The 24,000-nt window shown below is 40.0% G+C and overlaps 1 protein-coding gene across 1 annotated transcript; it reads right to left on the bottom strand.

Annotated features, from left to right (window-relative positions):
* Nucleotides 1-151: 151 nt before the first annotated feature.
* On the bottom strand, nt 152-20,212 carry LOC120526380 (cytosolic phospholipase A2 gamma-like). The gene is made up of 3 exons (XM_039749518.1): nt 20,077-20,212; nt 17,721-17,877; nt 152-1,221 (listed from the first exon to the last, which is right to left on the bottom strand). The coding sequence occupies exons 1-3, from the start codon at nt 20,164-20,166 to the stop codon at nt 1,076-1,078; spliced, it is 393 nt and encodes a 130-aa protein (XP_039605452.1). The 5' UTR covers nt 20,167-20,212; the 3' UTR covers nt 152-1,075.
* Between the last annotated feature and the right edge of the window lie 3,788 nt (nt 20,213-24,000).

Genomic DNA, 24,000 nt, shown 5'->3' with positions numbered 1-24,000 from the left:
TAAGCTAAAAATTAAATGAGTGCATAAGTAAATAAGCAACAAAAACATATTTCAAGAAAAATTCAGTTTGCATATCATATTGGTATAATTTATTTACAGTCACATTTGTTTGTATATTTAGCAATTAAATTTTACCTGAAATATTTCCCCATATTGTTACGTTTCTTCAGTTGTTTCTTTCTAGGATTTAAAATTAAGTTAAATATGTATATCCTTTCACTTTGTTCTTGTCTTTATATATACAGTATGGTTTCTTTGACGAATATGGAAATGTTTTTTTAAAGCGGGTCATTTTGATTTGGGTAACCCACATATGTTTATGGCCCCTTACCGATGTAGTTTAGTCACAATGTACAGTTCTGCGATACACATGGTAGGGAAGCCAGGTAGTCGGTCCCCCTTGTTGGGGCATTCGCAAAAATTAGAAACGGAGCTCCTTATGGGTCACCACTGCTAGTGCAATGCATCCTCTGCATCCCCAATTAGTTTTGCCCCCCATCTTGAGTATTACTACTATTCCAAAATTTAAAAATTTTCAATTCTATCCTGCTGGATACACTCATATGCCATATTTTCCTACAGCTGGTACGATTTTTTTTTTTTTTTGTTAGACCAGGTGCCCGACTACTAATTTCAAAAAGTTTATCTCATAATCAGCTTCTATCTTTCCATCATTTTATTTGACCAATATTTTATTTTTCTACCTGGACATTCTAGTGACTAACTCCTATTCTGACCAGTTGATTGTTGCAGTTTGTGTGTTTTGTGCTGCATTTTATTTCTATAAGTCGGAAAAACATGTTGAAATGTGGAGGAAGGGGCAGGAGTTATCAAATAGATAGCCGGTTTAACATCTTCCCTTATAATGTTTTTACATTTTTTTTTTGTTGGTTTGGTCACTATTGTGAAATTAGTAGTTAGTAGGGAAGTGTTGGTGCTTGTCTGCTCTTTGATTATTTCTGCAGAGAAAACTGATCACTTTCTAGGTGCGTTGTGGAACGTTACAAGTGAAGTTCGACAACCTGACTTAATATGAATGCACATACAGTTATTGTTTCCATTTTCCCTTTTTAAATTATAAAGGATGCATCTTCTTCTTGATTTCCTCCAGTATTTTAGTTTTGTTCCGGATGATGTTAGTTTTAGCCTCCCTGAACAGCTTGGCAATTTCTGTTTTGTTGTATTTCAGTTTCTCGGTGGGAAATTCAGATATGTCCAATTCTGTAAAACAAAAAGTACAGAAATCTGAGCAAAGGATTTGAAACTCCTTTACCTTTTTATTTGGAAAATAAATGATCATGGCATTTGAGTTTGACAATCAATCCCTTTTCAATAAAACTGAACAAAACAGTTAATCTAATCACTTAATATGACATGGTTACTGGGAGAGAGGCAGCCATTCAGAGGAACTTTGTAGGAATTGAGAATGATCAGAGGCCTCATGCATAATGCCGTGCATATAATTCACACTATGACATGGCGTACGGAAAATAGTGGAAATGTGCGTACACACAAAAAAATTCAGATGCACTTCTGCTACATAAATCCCAGTTTGCATGAAAAGTAACGTTCTTTCACATGCCAGCCACCCCACGCCAACTCCTCCCAGAATTTTGCATATTTTAATATGCAAATCAATATTAAGAGCCCTTCCCCATTCAGTGTTTGATTAAAAGCCAAACGAAAAAGAACAGGTAAAAAAAAGATTTCAGTGAATGCGAATTTGAGGCAAGGAAAACGTACAATTTGTTGCCTTAAGCAGTGGTATAAACAACAAAAGGAAGTCGATCGAGTGATACAGAGTGCAGAGAAACTTGAAAGTTCAAGTTCAGAAAGTTACACATTGCCCAAAATTAAAAAGGAAGCGGTCAGATATCAAAGTCAAAATGAAAAGGCGAGTTGTAGCCCACCGTCTGAGTGTGTTAGGGTACAGAGAAAAGAAAAAGAAACAGGGACACAGTGGGGTTAAAAAGGTCAATTTCCACTTTAATCACATAGTTTATTTTGTCATTAAAGTAGAACGTCATAAACTTCATCCTAAAATCTTTTAATCTACTACAGTTTCTCAAATCCCATCGTAACTAAAGTAGCACATGAAATGCTTCATATTCTATGTGTTCTTCTATGTAATCTATGTGTGTGAATCACTACATGCACTTAAATGGGCTTTCTCTTATGCCGACGGGAAATAAAATACATTACATTCATGATCGCACAGCTCTCTGAACAATTTAAATACTAAGATGTATACTTGATAGGAATTAAAGCATACAGTATATTAAACATTGGGGTAAGCTGGCGTAGTGGTAGCAACGAGCTGGTGCCCCATCCGGAGATTGTTCCTGCCTCTCGCAAGATGCTTATTGCGTGACCTTCAATAAAGTTTAGTGCCGCAGTACTGTCTCTTTCAAACATACTAACCCTCAATTCCTAATCTTCCTTTTCTTTCTCCAAGTAACCAATCGCCACATGATCAGCTCTGTAATAGGTGTCAAGCTATCTGTAAGCTTAGAACACCGATTCTTTAAAACTTTTAGGGAACATTGAAATATCTTCATAGTACATGTTTAATTATTCCATCCGTCTATCCATCCAGGGTCGTGCCAGCACCAGCAAGAATACAGCGTAAGGTTGGAACAATCCCTGAACGGGACACCAGCTCATTGCTACTGCTGTCCACCATATCCACACGTTTAATTATTAACAGTATACATTATTTAAATGAACTTACAATTTATCTGTATAATGTAATATACATCCTTTAATGCATTTCATCATTTAATACTGCTCTTGGAAATCTAAATCAACTTAGAAGCCAGTTGTCATCATATGATAATTATGCACCCTCGTCTATTGAATTGAATTCCTTTATTGTTATTTTTTGGTACAATGAAATTCAATATGTAAATCCCCCATAAACTTATTTTCCTATAAAATGGTAAAATAATAACAACAGAAATAATACAATAAAAACAATGAAAAATATGTCTTAGGTTAGGTTGTGCAATATTACAACTGCAATTCAAGCTTAGAGGTAATTGTATTTATAAGTACAAACAGTTCTACCGGGAGCACTTGATGGACTGATTGAGTGAGTTTAGAGCTCTTAGACTGAAACTGTTTCCATACAGGAAAGGTTCTGAAGCATCTGCCGAATGGGTGAAGTTCAAATAGACTGTGCACATGACTGAGGCAGTGTGTGCTAGAAGCTGTATCCTGATAATTTTCCCTGCTCTTGACACAACCCGCTGTGGGGCTTTCCGAACAGCTGCTGTAGAGCTGTGTTACCACACTCAGATACAGTGGGATAAATACTCTGGTGGTGCACTGAGAGTAACAATGCTAAAACAGCTATGGCATTTGGAATAGTTTATCCATTCCTTGGAGCATTATTTGGTTACAGGTTGATTACAATCAGATACCTTAAACTAAAAAAAGGATAAGTGGTTAATTTCAATGTATTTGATAAAGCCGTGTCAGGGATGTGAATCTAAAAAATAAAGGGAAACCACCCAGGAACAGTAGCACTGCTTTGAGGCTGACACTGCCAGCTTGCAAAACCGAGCCAAAAACTTGTGTACACCATTGATTGAGCTAGCGTGAGAATGTGTGTGGCTTTACGCCAAGTTTAGTTTTTATACATCACGATGTGAGTGTGGAAATGGGCATATGCAACATTTTTGTGAGTACGCACCGTTTATATGTGAGGCCCCAGGAGGTGGAAGGGGTGATCGATATCAAGGCATAATCCTAAGAACATAAGAAATAAGACAAACAAAAGGAGAGCATTCAGTCTGTTTTTGTTACTTGTTTGTTTAGCTAATGGCTACGCTGTCCCAACGTCTCATCCAGGTGCTTCCTTAAGTTTGTCAAGGTTTCTGCTTCAGCTGCATTTCTTGGTAGTTTATTCCAGATTTCTACAACTCTTTGAGTAAAGAAGTGCTTTCTGGCTTCCTTCTCAAATGCACTTCTCCTTAAAAACCACAGGTATCCCTGAGTTTGTGAATCACCATTAAGCTGAAGGAATTCTACTGGATTTCCTTTATCAATGCCTTAGAGGATTTTGTAGACCTAAATTAGGTCCTCACGTAGTTGTCTCTGCTTGAACTTAAACAGGTTTAATTCTTCTAAAGTTCTCAACGGTACTTGGTTGCTCTCCTCTGCACAGTTTCGAGTGCTGCTATGTCTTTCTTGTATTGTGGTAACCAGAATTGCACTTAATACTCCAGATACGGTTTCACTAGTGTGTTCTAAAGTCTTAACATAATGTCCCTTGATTGACATTTTTTATGATATAACCTTATATATAATTTCCATTTTTAATCACTGCTGCACATTGTTTAGATGATGAAAAATTTGTCTGTATAAATCCTAAATCCTTTGCGGAGGTTGCTTCCTGTATGACAATGTCTCTCATCTTGCATTTCTAACTGATGTTCTTTTTGCAAACATCTATATGAGCTTATCTACAACGTTCTGTAGCTTGTCCAGGTCTTTTTGAATCCTTGTAGCTGCCTCCTCATTGTATACCAGTCCTCCAATTTTAGTACCATCTGCAATTTTCATACGTTTACCAAAATTAGTGTATTTAATAAAAATCAGAAAATGTTACAGTCCCAGAACCAACGAGACACTCCACTGAAGATCCCATTTTCCTCTTATCCGTATTCTTTGCCCCCAGCAGGTTAGCCAACTTGCGGTTCAGTTTTGCTGGTTACCGCTTCTAGTTTTGGAATCCATCTTCGTTGTGGATCAAGTGAGTCAATAGCTCATTGAAAGTCAAAGTAAATTCTCTTGTAAGTTTTACTTTTGTCATCTATTGCAGTTGCCTGTTCAAAAAATGTAAAAGAATTGTTTGGCCAGAGTTTCGTCTCATGTGGGCCCCTAAACTCCCATAAGGTGATTTTTTTTTTATGTTCTGCACACAAGTTAATTATTATTCATATGCATCTCTAAGGACTTCACAAACTCAGCAAATGTTGGCCTTCCTCTCTTTCTCATGGGTGCGGTTGATTTGATTTTCGTTTTGTTAATTTTGATTTGATTGTATGGAATGTTATATGCTTTTAATAAATTCAACAAAAGATCCAAAAAAAAAAAGAGGAAACGCCAGATTGTTTGAATAAATCGATGAATGCTGCCATATTTCAAACATACTGCGGAAATCAAAAAGCTCTAACTGCAACTTATCCCAGTGGTCTTGAAAGCGTAAACCTGAATGCTGAAAAGAACTTGTTACCACATGGCAGCTAACTTGTTCCCACAAAATACTATTTTGTGCCCATAAGATAATTAACTTGTGCACACAATTTAATTAAGCTGTGTGCACAATTTCATTACATTGTGTGTACAAGATAAAAGAAAATCACCGTATGGGACTTAAGGAGACCGTACTTTTCTAATTTTACTTCATATCATACTTTCCATAATTTTGCATGGCACAGAAGTGACACTTACTGCTCTGTAATTACCAGAATCCATTTTGTGTCCCTTCTTGAAGACTAGAGTCACACTTGCAACTTTCTAGTCCTCTGGTACTTCTCCCTTCTCAAGTCCCCGCTCTTTTACACCTCATAAGCATTAAAAGATGACCTCTTTCGATACAAATGGTAAGATCCCATCATGTCCAGGAGGGGTCTTATTGGTCTTCAAGTTACTGAGGGCTTGAAGCACATCTGACTCTTCTATTTTAAAGTTTATGAACTCTGAGCTTGTTTTTACTTCTGCATGTGTCATTCCATTTACTTCTTCCTTTACAAATACTTGGCTGAAATATTTGTTAAGTTCATTTGCTATTTTCTTCACATTCTCAGTGATTTCTCATTTTGTGTTCCTGGGGGTTCTTAAATTCTTTTATCGTCTTTATACTTCAACAAAATTGCTTGCTGTTTGTTTTTGCATGGATGACAGATTTTTTTACTTCCGGTTTCTCTTGATCTTTCAGATGCTTTCTTTGTTTTCTCACTGTAGTGTTTTAGAATGCTGTAGAATTATTTGGCTGTTTTCTAATTTTCTTATCTTTTCTGTTTTACTGATTGTTTTTCCATTTGATTGATTTCTTTTTCTGTCATTTTGTTTTTTCGTTTTAGGAATAAACTTATTTTGAGCCTGGATCAGAAAGTCTTGTCCCTGAAGTGACGCTACCTATTATTAATAGTTGTGGAGTTTTTATTCTCCCATTCAAGCAAGAAACACATCGTCAAAACCAAAGCACTAAAAGCAAATCTGTGTATTAAAATAACGTAGCAAAGTCCTCAGACTTCTTCAAACAAATACAGTGTTATTTCCTTTAATTTACTTGTGATCTGTAGTGATAGTAGGGAGCAGGGTGAGGCGACCCTGGAGAGGTGGAGATATAAGAGGAGAGGAATGAAAGTCAGTAGGACCACCAAGACGGAATACATGTGTGTGAATGAGAGGGAGGTCAGAGGAATGGTGAGGAGTAGCGTTGGCGAAGGTGGATGAGTTTAAATACTTGGGATCAACAGTACAGAGTAACGGGGATTGTGGAAGAGAAGTGAAAAAGAGAGTGCAGGCAGGGTGAAGTGGGTGGAGAAGAGTGTCAGGAGTGATTTGTGACAGACGGGTATCAGCAGGAGTGACAGGGAAGGTCTACAGGACGGTAGTGAGAAGACCAGCTATGTCATATGGGTTGGAGACGGTGGCACAGGAGACAGAGCTGGAGGTAGCAGAGGTAAAGATGCTAAGATTTGCATGGGGTGTGATGAAGATGGACTGGATTAGAAATGAGGACATCAAAGGGTCAGCTCAAATTGGACGTTTGGGAGTCAGAGAGGTGAGATTGCATTGGTTTGGACATGTGCAGAGGAGAGATGCTGGGTATATTGGGAGAAGGATGCTAAGGATATAGCTGCCAGGCAAGAGGAAAAGAGGAAGGCCTAAGAGAAGGTTTATGGATGTGGTGAGAGAGGACAAGATGATGAGGAGGGAAAGATATGGAAGAAAATGATCCGCTGTGGCAACCCCTAACTGGAGCAACTGAAAGAAGAAGATGATTTACTTTAATTTACTTTACTGTGATGATCAACTTTGTCCTGTCACACTCATTCCCAAACAGTCCCCAGCCTGATGTTTACTCGATTATGTTGAGTTCTTTTGTAAGTTGCTTTGGAAAAAAGAGTTTGCTAAGCAAGTACTGTGAGAGGGACTTTAAAGTCACAGGACTTATGGGCAACTTCAGAACACAGCAAGAGAGAAAAGAATGGGAAGGTAAACTCCTGGGGCCTCATGTATAACGCCGTGCGTAGAATTCGCACTATGGCGTAATTACAAAAGCCGAAATGTGCTTACGCACAGAAAAATCCAGATGCAGGAATCTGTGCGTACTCCAACTTCCACGTTCTTCCGCTACATAAATCCCGATCAGCGTGAAAACTAACGTTCGTGCACGCGTTTTATGTAACGCCCCAACTCCTCCCAGTATTACGCCTCTTTAAATATGCAAATCAATATAATCGGGAGTGTTGGCCAGATCTTGCAGTGGCTGAGCACGTGCCGAAAAGTTAAGGATCCATTGTCGACAATATCCAAGAATGCCTAGGACAGACATAACCTGTTGTTTAGTGACCGGTCTAGGAAGATTCTGAATGGTTGTAATGCGACTAGTGGAGAGAGCTCTTGTGCCATTAGTAATGTCATGACCTACATATTTAACAGTTGTTTGTACCAATTGTAATTTAGCTTTGGACACTTTATGGCCATTTTCAGCCAAGAAAAGTAATTTCTTTGTGTCCGTTTCACATGATTCCTGCTAATCACTGCAGAGCATGATATCATCAACATATTGAATTAATGTGGAACCACGGTCTGGCCAAAAACCCTCAAGATTTTGAGCAAGCGCTTGTCCATACACACAAGGAGACTCAGTGTAGCCCTGAGGCATAACAGTCCAAGTCCAACGGCGGTTTTGAAAAGTAAAAGCACGGAAGGAGGATTTTGGGTAGATCACCAGAGGTTCACAATGGGCTATTCTGCCAAAATCGTTTTTATCCTGAGACCATAGGCAGGATGGGATATCTGCGAGCCAAGGCAATGGAGGAAATGTAACTTGTAAGGGAAAAACAGAACATGACGGGAAGGTGTGCAGAGACTACGATTGACTAAAAAATCAGTTTGGAGAACAACCTTTGTAATTAAATGGTCAGAGGTGTCGAAGACACCAGGGGCAACATATCGCCAATCTGTCCCGTCAAGACAGTGTTGAACCCAAGGTCCAATTTGCACCCACTGGGTGTCATGCGATTTGGCAAGAGAAATATGAGGGACAGAGTCACCCAAATAGTAAATTTGCTGGGAAGGGGTGAGATGGACAGATGTAGCAGCTTTGGTGGAGGACAGGAATAAACAGGGAACAAGTATAATTTGCGGTGTGGGAGCTGAGGAAAGAAAAGATTCCAACCAAGGGGTATCAACTTCAGCAGGGAAGTATTGGGCAGTACAGTGAAGGGTGTCAGGGACCTGGAGATGGGGAAACAAGCAGGAAGGGAATGTACTAAGGGCTTTTAATAAAATGGTGTGTGGGGAAATGGAAAGAGTCCAAGCTGCAAAGGAAGGTGTTGGGTGAGAGGATTGAAAAAGAATCATAGGGTGGAACAGTTAAAGCCTTTGGGGGTCATAGTAATCGATAGGGAAAGTTTAGTCATGAGGTCACGTCCCAAGAGGTTAACAGGGCAAAGTGAATTAAGGAGGAAACGGTGTAGTATGGATGGACCAGAAGGAGAATTTTGGACAGGGAGTGGGAGTGAAACTTTAAGGCAATGTGGTTGTCCAGAGGCTGTCAGAACAGTAATTGTGTCATCCGAGGCAGGGACCTTAGCCAGAGAAAGAGTAGAGCGTAGCCAGTGTCAACTAGAAAATAGTCTTTTGTCCATTAACATGCAGAGATAAAGAGGATCATCCTCAGGATCCACAGTCAAGAAGGGAAACATGGAGTGGCTAGAGGTCCCTGAAAATTCCTAGGGCCAGCCTTGGTTTTCGGGGAAACCGGGTGTAAATTCATCTCCGGGGGTAGTCAAAAGAGGCTTAATCTGACGATTTGGACAGTCTCTTTTATAATGGCCTGGCTGACCACAATTATAGCAATAGTAAGGAGTGGGGAGCTGTTGTTGTTGAGAAGGGTCTTGCAAAGAGGTAAAACCACCTCGACCCCGGCGTCCTCTTCCTCGGCCTCCCGGGCACCGCGTGGACCGGTGAAGCCTCCTCGTCCACCAGTGTAGTAATTTAGTTGCAGCCACCAACTTAGCTTGGGTCTGTTCTTGCTTGTGCAATGTCTGCCTTTCAGCATGTTCAGCATGTCGCTTAACCTCTTCAAAGGCAGCCGATTCCCAGCCAATGCATGAGATACGGACTTTAGATTGGATGTCTGAACGGAGACCGGAGACAAAAGGAGGCACGGCTGCACGACGTTGGTCCTCAGCCCGCTCTATGCCCGAATGGGTAGCCATCAAATCTCGAATCCTAAGTCCCCATTCCTCCACAGTCTCATCTTTTCTGTTTTGCAGCAGAAATCAAAGCCCAGTCAGTGCCCTTTTTATACTTGTCATCTAAATTCGCTTTCAGTAGACGCCACTGAGTTTGAAAATCTGCATCTCCATTCTGACCATCTCCTCGATGGAAGGTCTCACGCCAAGTCCACGGTTGTCCATTATTATCAGTGCCATGATTAACAGAAGCCCAAGTTGGACCCAATTTACGACGAAGGACCTGTGTCCATTCAGCAGCGTTTGGTTTATACATGCTGTCCAACTGTTCTAATTGTTCAATAAATTTCAGTCCCCCCTCCTTTTTAGGGTCAACTAAGGAGCTGACCACCTCTTTTAGCTCACTTAAGTCCCAAATATGGGAAATGGAAATTGTCAAGGGATTCTGGTCACCAGTAGGTTGATTGGGATTATGCCGGGGATTAGGGATCTGCATTAATGGGAAAGAAGTAGATGGAGGGAACTCGGGGTCAGGGGCAGTGGGGGAAAGTGGAACAGAGGATTTAAACACATGGGGTCGGTCATCGTGTAAGGGATTGAAAGGTGCCTGTGTCTTAGCCTGTCTTCGGGTGGTAACTCCCTTGTGTCCGATAAGGGGCTCGGGTTTTATTTCTAGTGGTTCTCCCTCTACCTCCTCTTCCCCTTCTGAACCTCCTGGAGAATCATAGGGTGGAGGTTCGGGAGCCTGAGTCCCAGAACCATAGAATATAGGGTATAGATGTTTCTTTTTCTTTTTAGAATGGGTGTCAGGTGGTTGGGCTGTTTGTAAAACTAAAAGCAATTCATCTTTTTCTTTTCTGGCCTTAACTTCATTGGCTCTCAGAACCTCATTCTGTCTAGTGATCGCCTCTAAATTTCGATCTTTTATAACCAATTCCCATCTATCAAACATATCCATGCGATCACGGACCTCCCTTGCAACAACCAATATTTTCCTTATTTCCTGAATCTCACTCGTATCACGGTGCCTTCTAATGGCCAACGCGCACCGCTCTGTTTATTCCACTTCTTACATGCCTTTTAAAATCTAAGCCTGTCTTTTCTCAATTAGTTTCCTTGGTGACCCATTTTTCCGCGACGTCTGTTGATCCTCCGAAAACAGTCCTTCCAGTATAAACTTAGACCCATCAGACCCCTGCTTAACTTTTTTACTACTAGCGGAACCCATTTTCTTTTATTGTCCTAGTTTCTTCCCCTGAAACTATATCTTTTATTTTCTAGTTTCTTTTCCTGAAACTATATTCAGTGTACACTGTTCTTTTCCTACTCGATTTCCTTTTCTCTTAAATTACCTAACTGTTAACCGTCTTTGTCCGTGACTGACCTTTGACGGGCAATGGGCTCTTTTCCTTAGGTGTGCCACGCACCTTGTAACCGTCCCAATGCCTATCCCACTAATATCCCAGTTCGACTCCTACATCCTTCCCAACAGTTAATTAAAACCTCGAGTAGATAATTAATATCCTGGGCGCTAGTGTCAGTTTAAAAAACTGTCAGTTACTTATCACTCTTATCATACCCACCACCAAGGAAACCCCCGACGGTACTTACCTAGTCTAGGTATTTAATCTGGCGCAATGCAGAGTACTCCACTCGGAGTCAGGAGGAGACCGGGGACTTCTCACTCAGAAGCCGTCCTAGGACAGGACAGTCCTAACTTTTATCGGAGCTGTTTACTCTGCTGCGGTGCACACAGTAGCTGCAGTCTGCTTCCAAAGAAGACAGATCCATAAGGCGGTACCCGATCAAGGAGTCAGCCGATCGTCTCCTGCCCGCTCAGGCCAAAAACTGTGGACGATTCTTCTTTTATTCATTATTTCCCGGACAGAGTAGGAGTCTCACACCAGATAAAATTAATCAGTAATATACACTTTATTGCACCTAGACTAGAGAAGCCCTCGTACAGGAAATTCTTTGCTCTTTTATAGCTTACAGAGTTGAGCAAAATGACATTATTATACCAAAAATAGAGGCGGCGGTACATATTTCTTACTGCTGACAAAATAAAAAAGAAGAAGTTACCTTATTTGGAGCTTTAAAAACAGGAACTATAATAAAAAACTGGTTAAAGGGCAGATTCTGAGACAAACAGGAACTATAATAACAGACTTGTGCTGGGCAGATTCCTTTGACCTGCTCACCCAGTACACTCTGTACCTCACACAAGGGTATACATAGAAATGTCACATACACATTTTGTAACTGCTACATGTCACAGGGACAAGCTGTAACTGCTACATGTCACAGGGACAAGCTGTATTTTTTCATTCCACAATCGCCCTTAAGTTGCAGCCTTCTGTGAAAAGACAATGGGAAAAGCACGGGGAAAATAGAAGAATTTCAGCGAATACCAAGTGGAGGCAAAGGAAAAACATACAATGTGTTCAAATAAACCGTGGTATAATCAACAAAAGGAAGTTGATCGAGTGACATAGCGTGTTGGAGAAACTCGAAAGCTCACATTCACAAAATCGCACAGTGCCGGAAATAAAAAAGAAGTCACATATCAAAGTCGCCGTGAAAAGAAGAGTTGTAAGCCCACTGTCTGAGTGTCATATGAAAGCTTATTAGGGTACAGAGAAAAAAGGCACACGGTGAGGAAAAAGCACGAAATGTCAACTTCAATCTCGACATTTCAACATTAATCACGTAGTTTATTTTGTCATTAAAGTAGAACATCATAAACTTCATCTTAAAATTGTTTAATTAACCAGTTTCTCAAATCACATCATAATTAAAGTAGCACGTTAAATGCTTTGTTTTGTATTTGATCTTCTATGTTCTCTGTGTGTGAATCACTACCTGCTTCTTAAACCGACTCTCTTCTCCGACAGGACACAGAATTCATTACATTCATGATATTACAGCTCTCTGAAGAACTAAAATACTGAGATGTATTCGTGACATTATTTTCATGATGATAGTTAAAGCATGTTATTGATTGTGCGTGACCTTCGATGAAATTATTTATTGCAGCAGTACTCATGGGCGGCTCTGTCCAATAGAGAAAGTCCAATGTCAATATGGTATCTTATGCACGGTGGATGGCCACATCTGTTGCGGACATTGCATAGCCCCCTCATGCTCATGACACAAGCATTTAACTTTTGTCGAAATTTGCCGCTGCGTTTTTAGCTGTGTCGTTATTTTCTGTTTTATATTCAACTAGCAGAATACCCGCGCTTTGCAGCGGAGAAGTATTGTGTTAAAGATGGTACGAAAAAGAAAAGGAAAAATTTTAAAAATAACGTAACATGATTGTCAATGTAATTGTTTTGTCATTGATATGAGTGTTGTTCTCATATCTATCTATCTATATCTATATATATATATATATATATATATATATACCCACGCTTGGCAGCAGAGAAGCAGTGTGTTAAAGAAGGAAAGAGAAAGAAAAGGAAACATTTTGAAAATAGCGTAACATGATTGTCAAAGTAATTGTGTTGTGTATTTGGTGGCAGCGTCACGAAGTTGTTTTCGTCTAGCTGCATCAGAAAATGTACCACGACGTCTAACACGCCTCCTTTTTACTGTTTTCTCACAGCTTGCATTGCTGCTGTCATATATACACACACACACACACACACACACACACACACACACACACATACATATATATTCATACATATCTTCATATCTACATATACATACCTATCTACATCATATATACACACACATACACACACATACATACATATATACACACATACATATCTTCATATCTACATATATATATATATATATATATATATATATATACATACCTACATCATACATACACACACACACAAATTATATATATTTGTGTATGTATATGTATGTATGTGTGTGTATATATATATATATATATATATACACACAAACATATACTTGTGTGTATGTTTGTATGTTTCTATATGTGTGTGTATAGCTTTGGTTACTGAGTGCAAGGGAAAAATAATAAAATATAGTCTATAAGTTATTAAACAGTAAAACATTAACGTTTTAAGAAGTACAGGTACATTGAGCACTACTGGAGTGGTTGCGGGTAAACTACATTTTAAAGACTGTGTAACACAACAGGTAAGTAACTAACAGCAGCTAAAATATATATGGATCATCTCTCGGTAGTAGATCCCTTTTGAAAGGCGCTACATGACGGCTGTGGTATAGAAATTACATTTTCTATGTGAACATTCAAATTTGTGCCTCTGGTAATGTGCCTTACCGGCATTTAAAGAAAAATTTGTTTTGTGTCCTCTGCAGTGTTAAGAGAAAGGCTTTGGTTTGGGATAAAAGGAAAAAGGTGTAAAGAAAGTAAAGTTGCCTTTTTTCTTTTATATAGTATAGAGAGATGTGTTCGCTGGCGTTATGATCGCTTTTGGTTACAGTCGCGGTGGGAATTGTGTAGACTGGTGAGACGTCCCCTCCATTAATCGCCTGTGATGGCACTGTCAGTCCTTCACTCCTGTGCGTATCTTCATAATCCGAGCTGAGGACCTCATAATCGTATCGTGCAAAAGTGTCAATCGCTTAATATTATTTTGCAGCGGTGTAGAAAAGGGGTCCCGTGTTTGCACTTGTCTGGGCTATAGCGCAGGGGGAGGATGAAAAAAATTAAAAGTGTTCACTTTGACTTAAGGCAGAAGCGCAGTCAGCGTCTCAAAGGCTATGCACGCACGCTGGCTGCTCGACTTTTGCTGGCCAGGAGACCCCAGTTTTTGCAGACACGTTCATGATATCAAAAGTCTCAGCGCTCTTTGGAGGTCATTCATATATATATATATATATATATATATATATATATATATATATATATATATATATATATATATATATATATATATATATATATATAGCAAAATACCAGCGCTACCGAGGGAAGTAGTGTGTTAAAGAAGTAATGAAAAAGAAAAGGAAACATTTTAATAATAACGTAGCATGATTGACATTGTCATGAGTGTTGCTGTTATATATATTCCTGCCTAAATAAGTCACCCTCGCCCATCTTACTTTTACCGTTCATTTAATCATGGCTAGTGGCGGAAAAATTATTAAATAGAAGGAGGATTACACTGAGTATGGCTTTACCAAAACAATTATTGATGGCGAATCGATTATTCATAAAGCTTGAATTGGTGATATTTTTCTGTGTTAACCTCATATTTTTTCATACTTCTTCTCAAACTAAGGTGGTGCGAGGGTAAAATGAATCGGGATGCACTGATCAAAGTAATCGGTGTACCAGGAAATCATGCATTGACAAAAGCTCCCCTGTGCTTGTAATGCAAAGTGTGATTAAATGCATTATTTTTAGCGTTATGGAGCACATGCATCGAAGCTTCTCAGCTGTGCTTGTGCTAAGAAAAGTAAAGATTTTAAAAATAACGTAACACGATTGTCAATGTGACCTTTTGAAAGTAGTGCCTGGAGGATTCAGTGTGTAGAAACTCTAGAGACAGTGTGTGTATTAACTTGTGGATTTTTCTGGGAGTATTTGGTGGCAGTGTGACGAAGTTGCTTCAAAAGACGGCGGAGCTCAGCTCAGACCGAAATGAGATGAATGGGAGGGGAGATGATGACGTGACTCCCCCACCTGCCTTAACTGTCAATCCCCCACAAACACAGTCTCTCGGAATTTGAATAAGCACACCCCTTCACCTACAATTTTAACTTAGTTACAAAGTGATCAAAACTCTCGTTTATATCCTGCGTCCTCTCATTAAACTTGTATCTCGCATTACCTGTGGGCATGAGAAATGGCAGCGGCAGCCTGTCTATGAACTTAATTTAAAGTTTAGGTTTACACCTTCCTTTCTTTCCGAGGTAGCAGCAGTCATGAATATGGCAGTATATGTCACTCGCTCGCTTCTTATTGTTTCGCTGCCTTCTCAATTAAATAATGCATGTTTTGTTAAGCGCTTTTTGTAGGTCTTCCTGGTTTTCTACGCACTGCGTTGACAGTCAGTTCACGTGATTACGTGGAGGTGAGATGATGTCACACGAAACTCCGCCCCCCACGTCAATCCAGCTCAACTCCATTACAGTTAATGGAGAAAAATACCTTCCAGTTATGACCATTAGGCGTAGAATTTCGAAATGAAACCTGTCCAACTTTTGTAAGTAAGCTGTAAGGAATGAGCCTACCAAATTTCAGCCTTCTACCTTCACGGGAAGTTGGAGAATTAGTGGTGAGTGAGTGAGTGAGTGAGTGAGGGCTTTGCCTTTTATTAGTATAGATGTATACAGTATTGGCATGGCCGCCCATGCAGTCCTTGCTTTTCTTTCTCCAAGTAACCAATCCCCACACAATCAGCTCTGTAATAGACGTTAAGCCATCTGTAAGTTTAGAGCGCTGATTCTTCAAAACATACAGTTTGAAGATACAGTGATATAAATACTCCGAGTGCTGCAGTGAGAGTAATATGGAAAAAGATGATCCGCTGTGGCAACTCCTAACGGAAGCAGCTGAAAGAAGAAGGTGCAGTGCGAGTAACAACGTTAAAGCAGTTATGGTACTTGGAATACTATGGCTATTCCCTGGACCATTATATTGTTACGAGTTAATTACAATCAGATGCATTACACTAATAAACAATATGCGGTTAGTTTCAGTGTATTTATAAAGCCGTGGTCAGGAAAAATAAAGAGTAACCACAGGAACAGTAGCACTGCTTTGACGCTGGGTGCCGCCAGTCTGCTAAACCGAGCGGAGAACTTGCGTACGATAAGGCATGAGGTACCGTGGAAAAGTGCGTGGCTTTACGGCAACTGTAGGTTTTATACATCGCGATTTGAACGTGGAAAAGTTCTTACGCAACATTTCTGTGTGTACGCACCGTTTATACATGAGGCCCCTGCTAAGATTTAACACATTACAACATGGTTTAAATAGAGACAAGAGTTTAATGGCCAGATATGAGGATTGATTGCATCTCTCGGACAGACAGCCTGACTACAGATCCACATTGTATTGAAAAACTCATCAGAAACCTCAAAAGACTTTTTTGGACAGTCACCTTATCCAAAGATCTTAACTAGACATTTTTCTCCTCTCTTGCTTAATGAATCTTAGCCTGGAGAGGTCTGTTATTTTTTTACAATTAAGATGTCTTACTTAAAGTTTTGTAATAAGCATATGTTTAGTATGTCACTGTATTCTGTACAAATATATTTTATAACTCTGCCTTTTTCTACTCCCATGCACAGTTGACACAGAACCAGATTTAGCACAGGGGTTCACCATATAAGAACTGCTAGGCAAGCATTAAAAGACAAGACAGAGAGACACAACTGGGAAACGGGCAGTCAGACTGATGACCATTGTATATTATTTCAGTGTGTCAAAGTCAGCATGAAATTGTATCCTCTTTGCCTTGTTTGGAATGGTATGATTCACCTAAGTAGGGGGTCTGCATGTGGAGAAAGAGTATAAAGCCTTGGCACATTACCCGGCACACCTTTGAAGCTGACGGACACATGGGAGATAACGTCATTTGATCCTGAAACTCCTCCCACTGCACAAAGAAAATGGCAGACTCTACACCTCGGGCCCCCCACTCCCGAACTGGGTTCTTGCCATTGGCCGTCTTCGTCTGTTATGCAGCGTAAGCCAACATTAAACAAAGCTGTTATTTCTTCTATGTGATTTCTTAGCGTCGTATCACTAAGTTGGGATATCACCTCTTTATATTATATCTACAGTATATAGATTCGGGTTATGTAACACGGCGCAATTATAAAAGAACTCATTCCCAGAGGGGTTAACGCCCCCTGCTGGATACAAGTTTTTCCAATATTATCTGTCCTAGTGTCAATATAAACAAAGGAAACTCCATTTTCTATATTACATCTTGTCTGAAGAAGTGGCCTGAGTTGCCTCGAAAGCTTGCATATTGCAATCTTTTTAGTTAACTAATAAAAGGTGTCATTTTGCTTAACTTCTCACTATATCCATAATGGCTAACATGGTACAACACCCTACTACTAAAAGCAAATAAAAACAAATGGAAAAAATGAACTGCCCAACATCAGCTGAATGCCGTCATGTCAGATGTGCTACACAGTCTCTGTAATCTCCTTAAAGTTTTATTTATCTGTAAAGTTCATAAAGGGAATGCTTGAAGGTTAAAATAGTCATTTTAGCCTTTCTTTTTTATTTCCTCTTTATGACGCTCTTCTTATTGTCATACACAAGTGTGTTCTCAAGATGTCACACGATTGAGATTTACTTACCATTTGCATTTGCTGCATTTGCCAGCGGGATATGAATAACCGTCAGAGTCGCCGGGTCACTGTGCACGTTGCAGTCATTTGGAGCCCTGTCATTGATTTTCACAGGAGGGAAAGGCAGACAATTGACTTTTGAGTATTGTTTGGCTTTGACCAGGGTCTAAAAATACAACAAAAAAAGTTTCAAATAATCAAGATGACCTTCCGGGCTCATCTGAGGCATGAGATACCACTCTAGGACAAGAGATGGCGCTGTTACTAAGTGTCTGGTCTCCTTTTGTTTATCACACATTGCTGAGAAGATGTCCAATGAGGGCAACTGAGATAGAGAAGCCCCGCCCCTTTCAACCAAAACACAATTAAAAATGGAGGCCCTGAAAGGTGGACCTGCTTTTTAGACCAAAGCATCGTTCAGTGCAAAGCTCCCCAAAGCTTGATCTCACTTTTAGACGAGCCATTTCAAGGCTAAATTTCTAGGCAGCTGCTTTTATTTACAGTCATATGAAAAAGTTTGGGAACCCCTCTTAATTCTTTGGATTTTTGTTTCTCATTGGCTGAGCTTTCAAAGTAGCAACTTCCTTTTAATATCTGACATGCCTTATGGACACAGTAGGATTTCAGCAGTGACATTAAGTTTATTGGATTAACAGAAAATATGCAATATGCATCATAACAAAATTAGACATGTGCATCAATGTGGGCACCCAACAGAGATATGACATCAATACTTAGCTGAGCCACCTTTTGCTCCTTTGAGACTCCAGACGCTGTCCTCCTGTAGCCTGTGATGAGTGTCTGGACTCTGGATGGAGGTATTTCTGACCATTCTTCATACAAAATCTCTCCAGTTCAGTTAAATTTGATGACTGCCGAGCATGGACAGCCTGCTTCAAATCATCCCATAGATTTTCGATGATATTCAAGTCAGGGGACTGTGACGGCCATTCCAGAACATTGTACTTCTCCCTCTGCATGAATGCCTTTGTGTTTTGGCTCATTGTCTTGTTGGAATATCCAACCCCTGCTTAAGTAACTTCAACTTTGTGACTGATGCTTGACATTATCCTGAAGAATTTGTTGATATTGGGTTGAATTCATCTGACTCTCGACTTTAACAAGGGCACCAGTCCCTGAACTGGCCACACAGCCCCACAGCATGATGGAACCTCCACCAAATTTGACAGCAGGTAGCAGGTGTTTTTCTTGGAATGCGATGTTCTTCTTCCGCCATGCAAAGCACTTTTTGTTTGACCAAATAACTCCATTTTTGTCTCATCAGTCCAAAGCACTTTGTTCCAAAATGAATCTGGCTTGTCTAAATGAGCATTTGATACAACAAGCGACTCTGTTTGTGACGTGAGTGCAGAAAGGGCTTCTTTCTTATCACCCTGCCATACAGATGCACTGAATTGTAGAACGATGTTCAGATACACCATCTGCAGCAAGATGTTCTTGCAGGTCTTTGGAGGTGATCTGTGGGTTGTCTGTCACCATTCTCATAATCCTGCTCTTATGCCGCTCCTGTATTTTTCTTGGCCTGCCAGACATGCTGTGTTGGTTTAACAGCAACTGTGCCTGTGGCCTTCCATTTCCTGATTCCATTCCTTACAGTTGAAGCTGACAGTTTAAACCTCTGAGATAGCTTTTTGTAGCCTTCCCCTAAACCAGGAGACTCAACAATCTTTGTTTTCAGATCTTCTGAGAGTTGCTTTGAGGATCCCATGCTGTCTGTCACTCTTCAGAGGAGAGTCAAAGGCAAGGAAGCACAACTTGCAATTGACCACCTTAAATACCTTTGACCACTCATGATTGGACACACCTGTCTATGAAGTTCAAGGCTTAACGAGCTCATCCAACCAATTTGGTGTTTCAAGTAATCAGCATTGAGCAGCGACTGGCATTCAAATCAGGAAAATTAAAAGGGTGCCCACATTTTTGCACAGCCAGTTTTTCACATTTCATACAACTAAATACTGCTTCACTAAAAATCTTTGTTCAGAAAACACCGCAGTGCTCAGATGTTCCAAGGAAATGAAAGACATGCCACTGTTATCTTTATTGTGGAAAGGAGAGTCAGTTATTATGCAGGCTGAGAGCGGTTCACAAACTTTTTCATATGACTGTAAGTCAATGTGCCCTTAAGTGCTTTGTTTCTTTTGTCTCTGATAAATATCTTTGTTTTGTGCATTAAACGGGGCGACCCAGTTGGCTCCCTAACTTTTCTTCATGACTCTGTCATATCCGTCTCACAGATCACAAGACATAAGAGAAGCAATATAATCTCAAGAAAGAGATAAACCACATTAATAAAAAGATAACCCCCCAGGGTTTTTGCTGCAATCTGTAAATGTATGAATACCTCAAACACGTCGCCTGCACTGAAGTCCACAGAAATGATGACATCCACTTTGCGTTCTGCACGCAGCATCAGCGGGTAGGCACAGTTCATTTCCAGACCAGCATCCACCAGAGAAACAAAAGCATGATGTCCAACTTGTTTTGGGTCTTTTTTAGCAGTGTCACCTAGGAAGCCAAAAATCTTTTTCTTCTCTAGCAAAAAAAAAAAAAAATCAGTTCAAATCCTGGTGTCTGCAGTTAGGGACTCACATTTATACACAAAAGAAAGAATGGCTGCCCTCTAGTGGAAAGAACTTCACCATAAATGAAGCTCCCTTCATGTAATTCAAGTTCCCAGAGCCTATCCTGGCAGCACTGGGCACAAGGCAAGAACCAAGGGGATATTTGAAATCACCACGTCTTTAGAACAGGCCAAGAAAACTGTCACAGACACTGGCAGGACAGACAGTCTCTCTATATTGGCATCAGCTGGGCATGAGATCTGAACCGAGCTCAGTGAGGCAGAAACATCAACTGCAGCTCATGAAAGTCCCGTCACTTGAGGGGGATTTGCTAGACTGGCCTGCAGGTGTGGCACTGGAGCAGAGAGTCACATTTGTGCTTGTATAGGGTGGTCCAGATCTAATCATGCAATTTTCATTACGCTATAACGTATTAAGTTTATTACATAGAGAATTCACAAAAAATTATTTTTGTTGCCGATAGATGGCAGCACCTGCCCTGCATTCCAAAATGATGGTGAGATGGTTGTCAGTCGAATAATGGGTGCGATGTGTTCACCTTTTCATAATTGCATAATTAGATCTGGACCACCCTGTAACTCTTAAGTTATATAGAAATCAACACTCATGATGGACATTTGGACCAAAATCATGGAAGTGATGGTATAATACCAGTCATTTATTTGTTTATTTATTTTCATTAATTTATTCAATCATTCAATTACTTAATCTCACTATTTTTTCATTTGTTACTTTGTTCACTCATATATGCATTTTCAATTATTCTTTAATTCATTTTCATTTATTCATTCACCTTCCTGCATTCATTAAGTAATCCAATCTCATTTACTCGCCACAATTCCATTAATTCATTCATTCCAGTTCTGGTGTGAAATTTTGCATACAAGTTGATAAATATTTTGCAAGTCTTTATTTTGTAATATTAGTATTTCATTAGTGAGAAGCATTCATGTTAGAACTAACTCAGGATAGTGAGTTTTACAACAAGGTGCCTCAAACAAGCTTGGCCAGTGATTCTCTGCAGGAATCTCTCAATCAGCCCCTACAGGAAAGCCAGACTGCCAAGCTGGCAAGCTTCAGCGTAACAAATATTTTTAGGGGGTGGCAGGTGTGAAGGTATTCTTTGGTCTGAAGTATGGTTGTTTGGAATTGGCTTGTATCAGAACCCTTTAAGTACCATGATGCCCTATTGGCCATAGGAGTTGGACAGAAAATCTATAAATTTGTTTGCTTTACCCAGCTCTCTCTTTCTGACCAACTGATGAAGGAGCATCTCACACACCATGAACTGAAAAGGACAACACAATGAAGAGCACAGCTCGGCAGCCATATTGAGACAGGCATGCGGCCTGTTCTGAAGAAAGCTGACCACAAATAAGGACTTAACTCGAGACATTTCAAGTAACTAACAACTACAAATCAGCATTGATTACATTGTATGATTGTCAGTATTCACTTGTACTTTGCTTATTGTTATTATTTATGAGTATTATCAATAATACATTATTTAAAGTGTAACTTAACTCCTGCTTGTCTTTTACTACACCTATATATATATATATATAAATGTAGAAGGGAAGATGAGGACAGGTTATATTGTACCTGTGAGATTGGAGGCATTCTGACAAAGTCTACATATTAATAATTCAAAAGAGTAAACTAGAGTAATAGAGAACTCTGCCAAGACAAAACAATTTCTTTTCACTATGCTGTTCATTCATTGACTCTTACTGATTTTATTCATTCATTCATGTTTCATTATTTATTTTCCCTTTTTGTATGATCATTTTCATTCACTTTCCTTTATTTATTTTCAAACATTTGCTCCTGAATCCATTCTCACTCATTGTTTCATTCATTTACTCATTCATTTCTTTTTCTTTTACTCATATATAATAATAAGGCCTTTAATGACCTCTTGGGCATGGCCATCAGCAGTGTGTCTGTTTGCGGAGAGAGTGTCGACCTTGTCGAGAGGTTTACTTACCTTGGCAGTGACATTCATGTCTCTGGTGACTCTTCCTATAAAGTCAGTAAATGGATTAGGAGAGCATGGGGGGGTCATGAGGTCACTGGAAAGGGGTGTGTGGTGCTCCCGATATCTCTGCCAAAGGACGAAGGTCCAAGTCTTTAGAGTTCTGCTGCTTCCTGTCTTGCTATATGGTTGCAAGATATGGATGCTATCCAGTGACCTGAGATGAAGACTGGACTCCTTTGGTACTGTGTCTCTCCGGAAAATCCTTGGGTACCATTGGTTTGACTTTGTGCCGAATGAGCAGTTGCTCATGGAGTCCCGAATGAGGCACCTGACCTGCATTGTGAGGTAGCACATGTGGCACGTTTCCCCGAGGGTGATCAGCTCATAAGATCCTCATTGTTGGGGACCTGAGTGGCTGGACCAGGCCAAGGGGGTCACCCAAGTAACACCTGGTTGCGGCAGATAGAGGGTCATTTCCGGAGGGTGGGACTGGACCGCGTGTCTGCCTGGGGCGTTGCAAACCGGGATCGATCCCGAGTTGTTTCGTCGTGTAGTGGGTGCGGCAACGTGCTTTACCAGTGCAGGCTCCCCAACTTGACTTGACTTACTCATATGTTTGGTTTCACTCATTCATACAAGTTTCCATTCATTTTCACTTATTTGTTGTTTTTCATTCACTGGTTTATTTATTCATTTTCAAACATTCATTCATTAGTCCTTTCTCGCGTACGGTCCTAACCCTAACCCTAACCCTAGTCTTTCCTTCATTTGTAATTTTTCTTGTTCATTCATTCTAATTCCCCCACTCACTCCTTTATTAATTCGTTTATTTGCACTCGCTCATTTAGTGATTTTTCTCATGTTTGCGTTTTTGTTTACACACCTCTCCATTCAATAATCCATCCTCTAATTCATTAATTAATTTTTATTATTTTTGATATTTGTATCCTTTTTCATTTTTCATTTATACATATGTTCATTTACTCTCACTTATTCATTTACTTGTTTTTCATTCACTAGTTCGTTTATTCATTTTCACACATTTGTTCATGAATCCATTCTCTTTTACTGTACCATTCCCTCATTCACCCTCTAACTCATTTGTTTTCAGTTTTTCTGGTGAAGGTTGCTATGGCACATGCCAAGTTGGCCTGACTGGGCCCACCCTATCACTAGCAGCAATCCCCCTCCAAGGAAACCTCCAGCCACTCCAAGGCCTTTTGAGACATATAATATGTTTTGGGTGGGCTGTGCCTGGTGCACTCATTGGGGAGGCATCTGGGTGGCATCCTAACTGCATGCTCAGCAGCTTTCCTCCCAAGTTTATTTTTGGTCTCTTTGGCATTTTGCAATTCAGACTGTAGATCTTTTATATATCCCACTTCTGACACCAACATCTCTGACAGCAGAGTGTCCATGGATTCATTACTCTTTCCAGTTAGCTCACTGTCCTTAGAAGCAGATCCATCGCCCAAACCTAATCTTAAGGTGGGCATTTGAATTTCTGTGGGAGAACACTAATCCATATGAATTTACAATTTAAAATTAAAGGAGTCCTTTTAAACTATTTTAACAAAGCATTGAAAATGAAATTAACAACAGAGGTGCTGACAGGCTAATCAGTCGAATTCTTATTTGAACAAATGATTTGTCCCTCTGAGCAGCAGACGAGCGCACATCAGCAGAGCAGACACCTTTCACTCTG

The sequence above is a fragment of the Polypterus senegalus genome, chromosome 3 (assembly GCF_016835505.1).
Source record: "Polypterus senegalus isolate Bchr_013 chromosome 3, ASM1683550v1, whole genome shotgun sequence".
In the NCBI taxonomy this organism is placed as follows: domain Eukaryota; kingdom Metazoa; phylum Chordata; class Cladistia; order Polypteriformes; family Polypteridae; genus Polypterus; species Polypterus senegalus.
Note: the sequence above shows the minus strand (reverse complement) of the source record. Positions and strands in the feature narration are given on the sequence as shown.

What these genes read in the sequence shown, in the direction of transcription:
- LOC120526380 (XM_039749518.1), bottom strand. Translation starts at nt 20,166, where the DNA reads ATGAACTGTGCCTACCCGCTGATGCTGCGTGCAGAACGCAAAGTGGAT. An exon ending in GTGCAGGCGACGTGTTTGAG is followed by an intron (nt 17,878 to 20,076) that starts GTATTCATACAT and finishes TTGTATTTTTAG; the next exon opens with ACCCTGGTCAAAGCCAAACA. An exon ending in AAATGCAGCAAATGCAAATG is followed by an intron (nt 1,222 to 17,720) that starts GTAAGTAAATCT and finishes TTTGTTTTACAG; the next exon opens with AATTGGACATATCTGAATTT.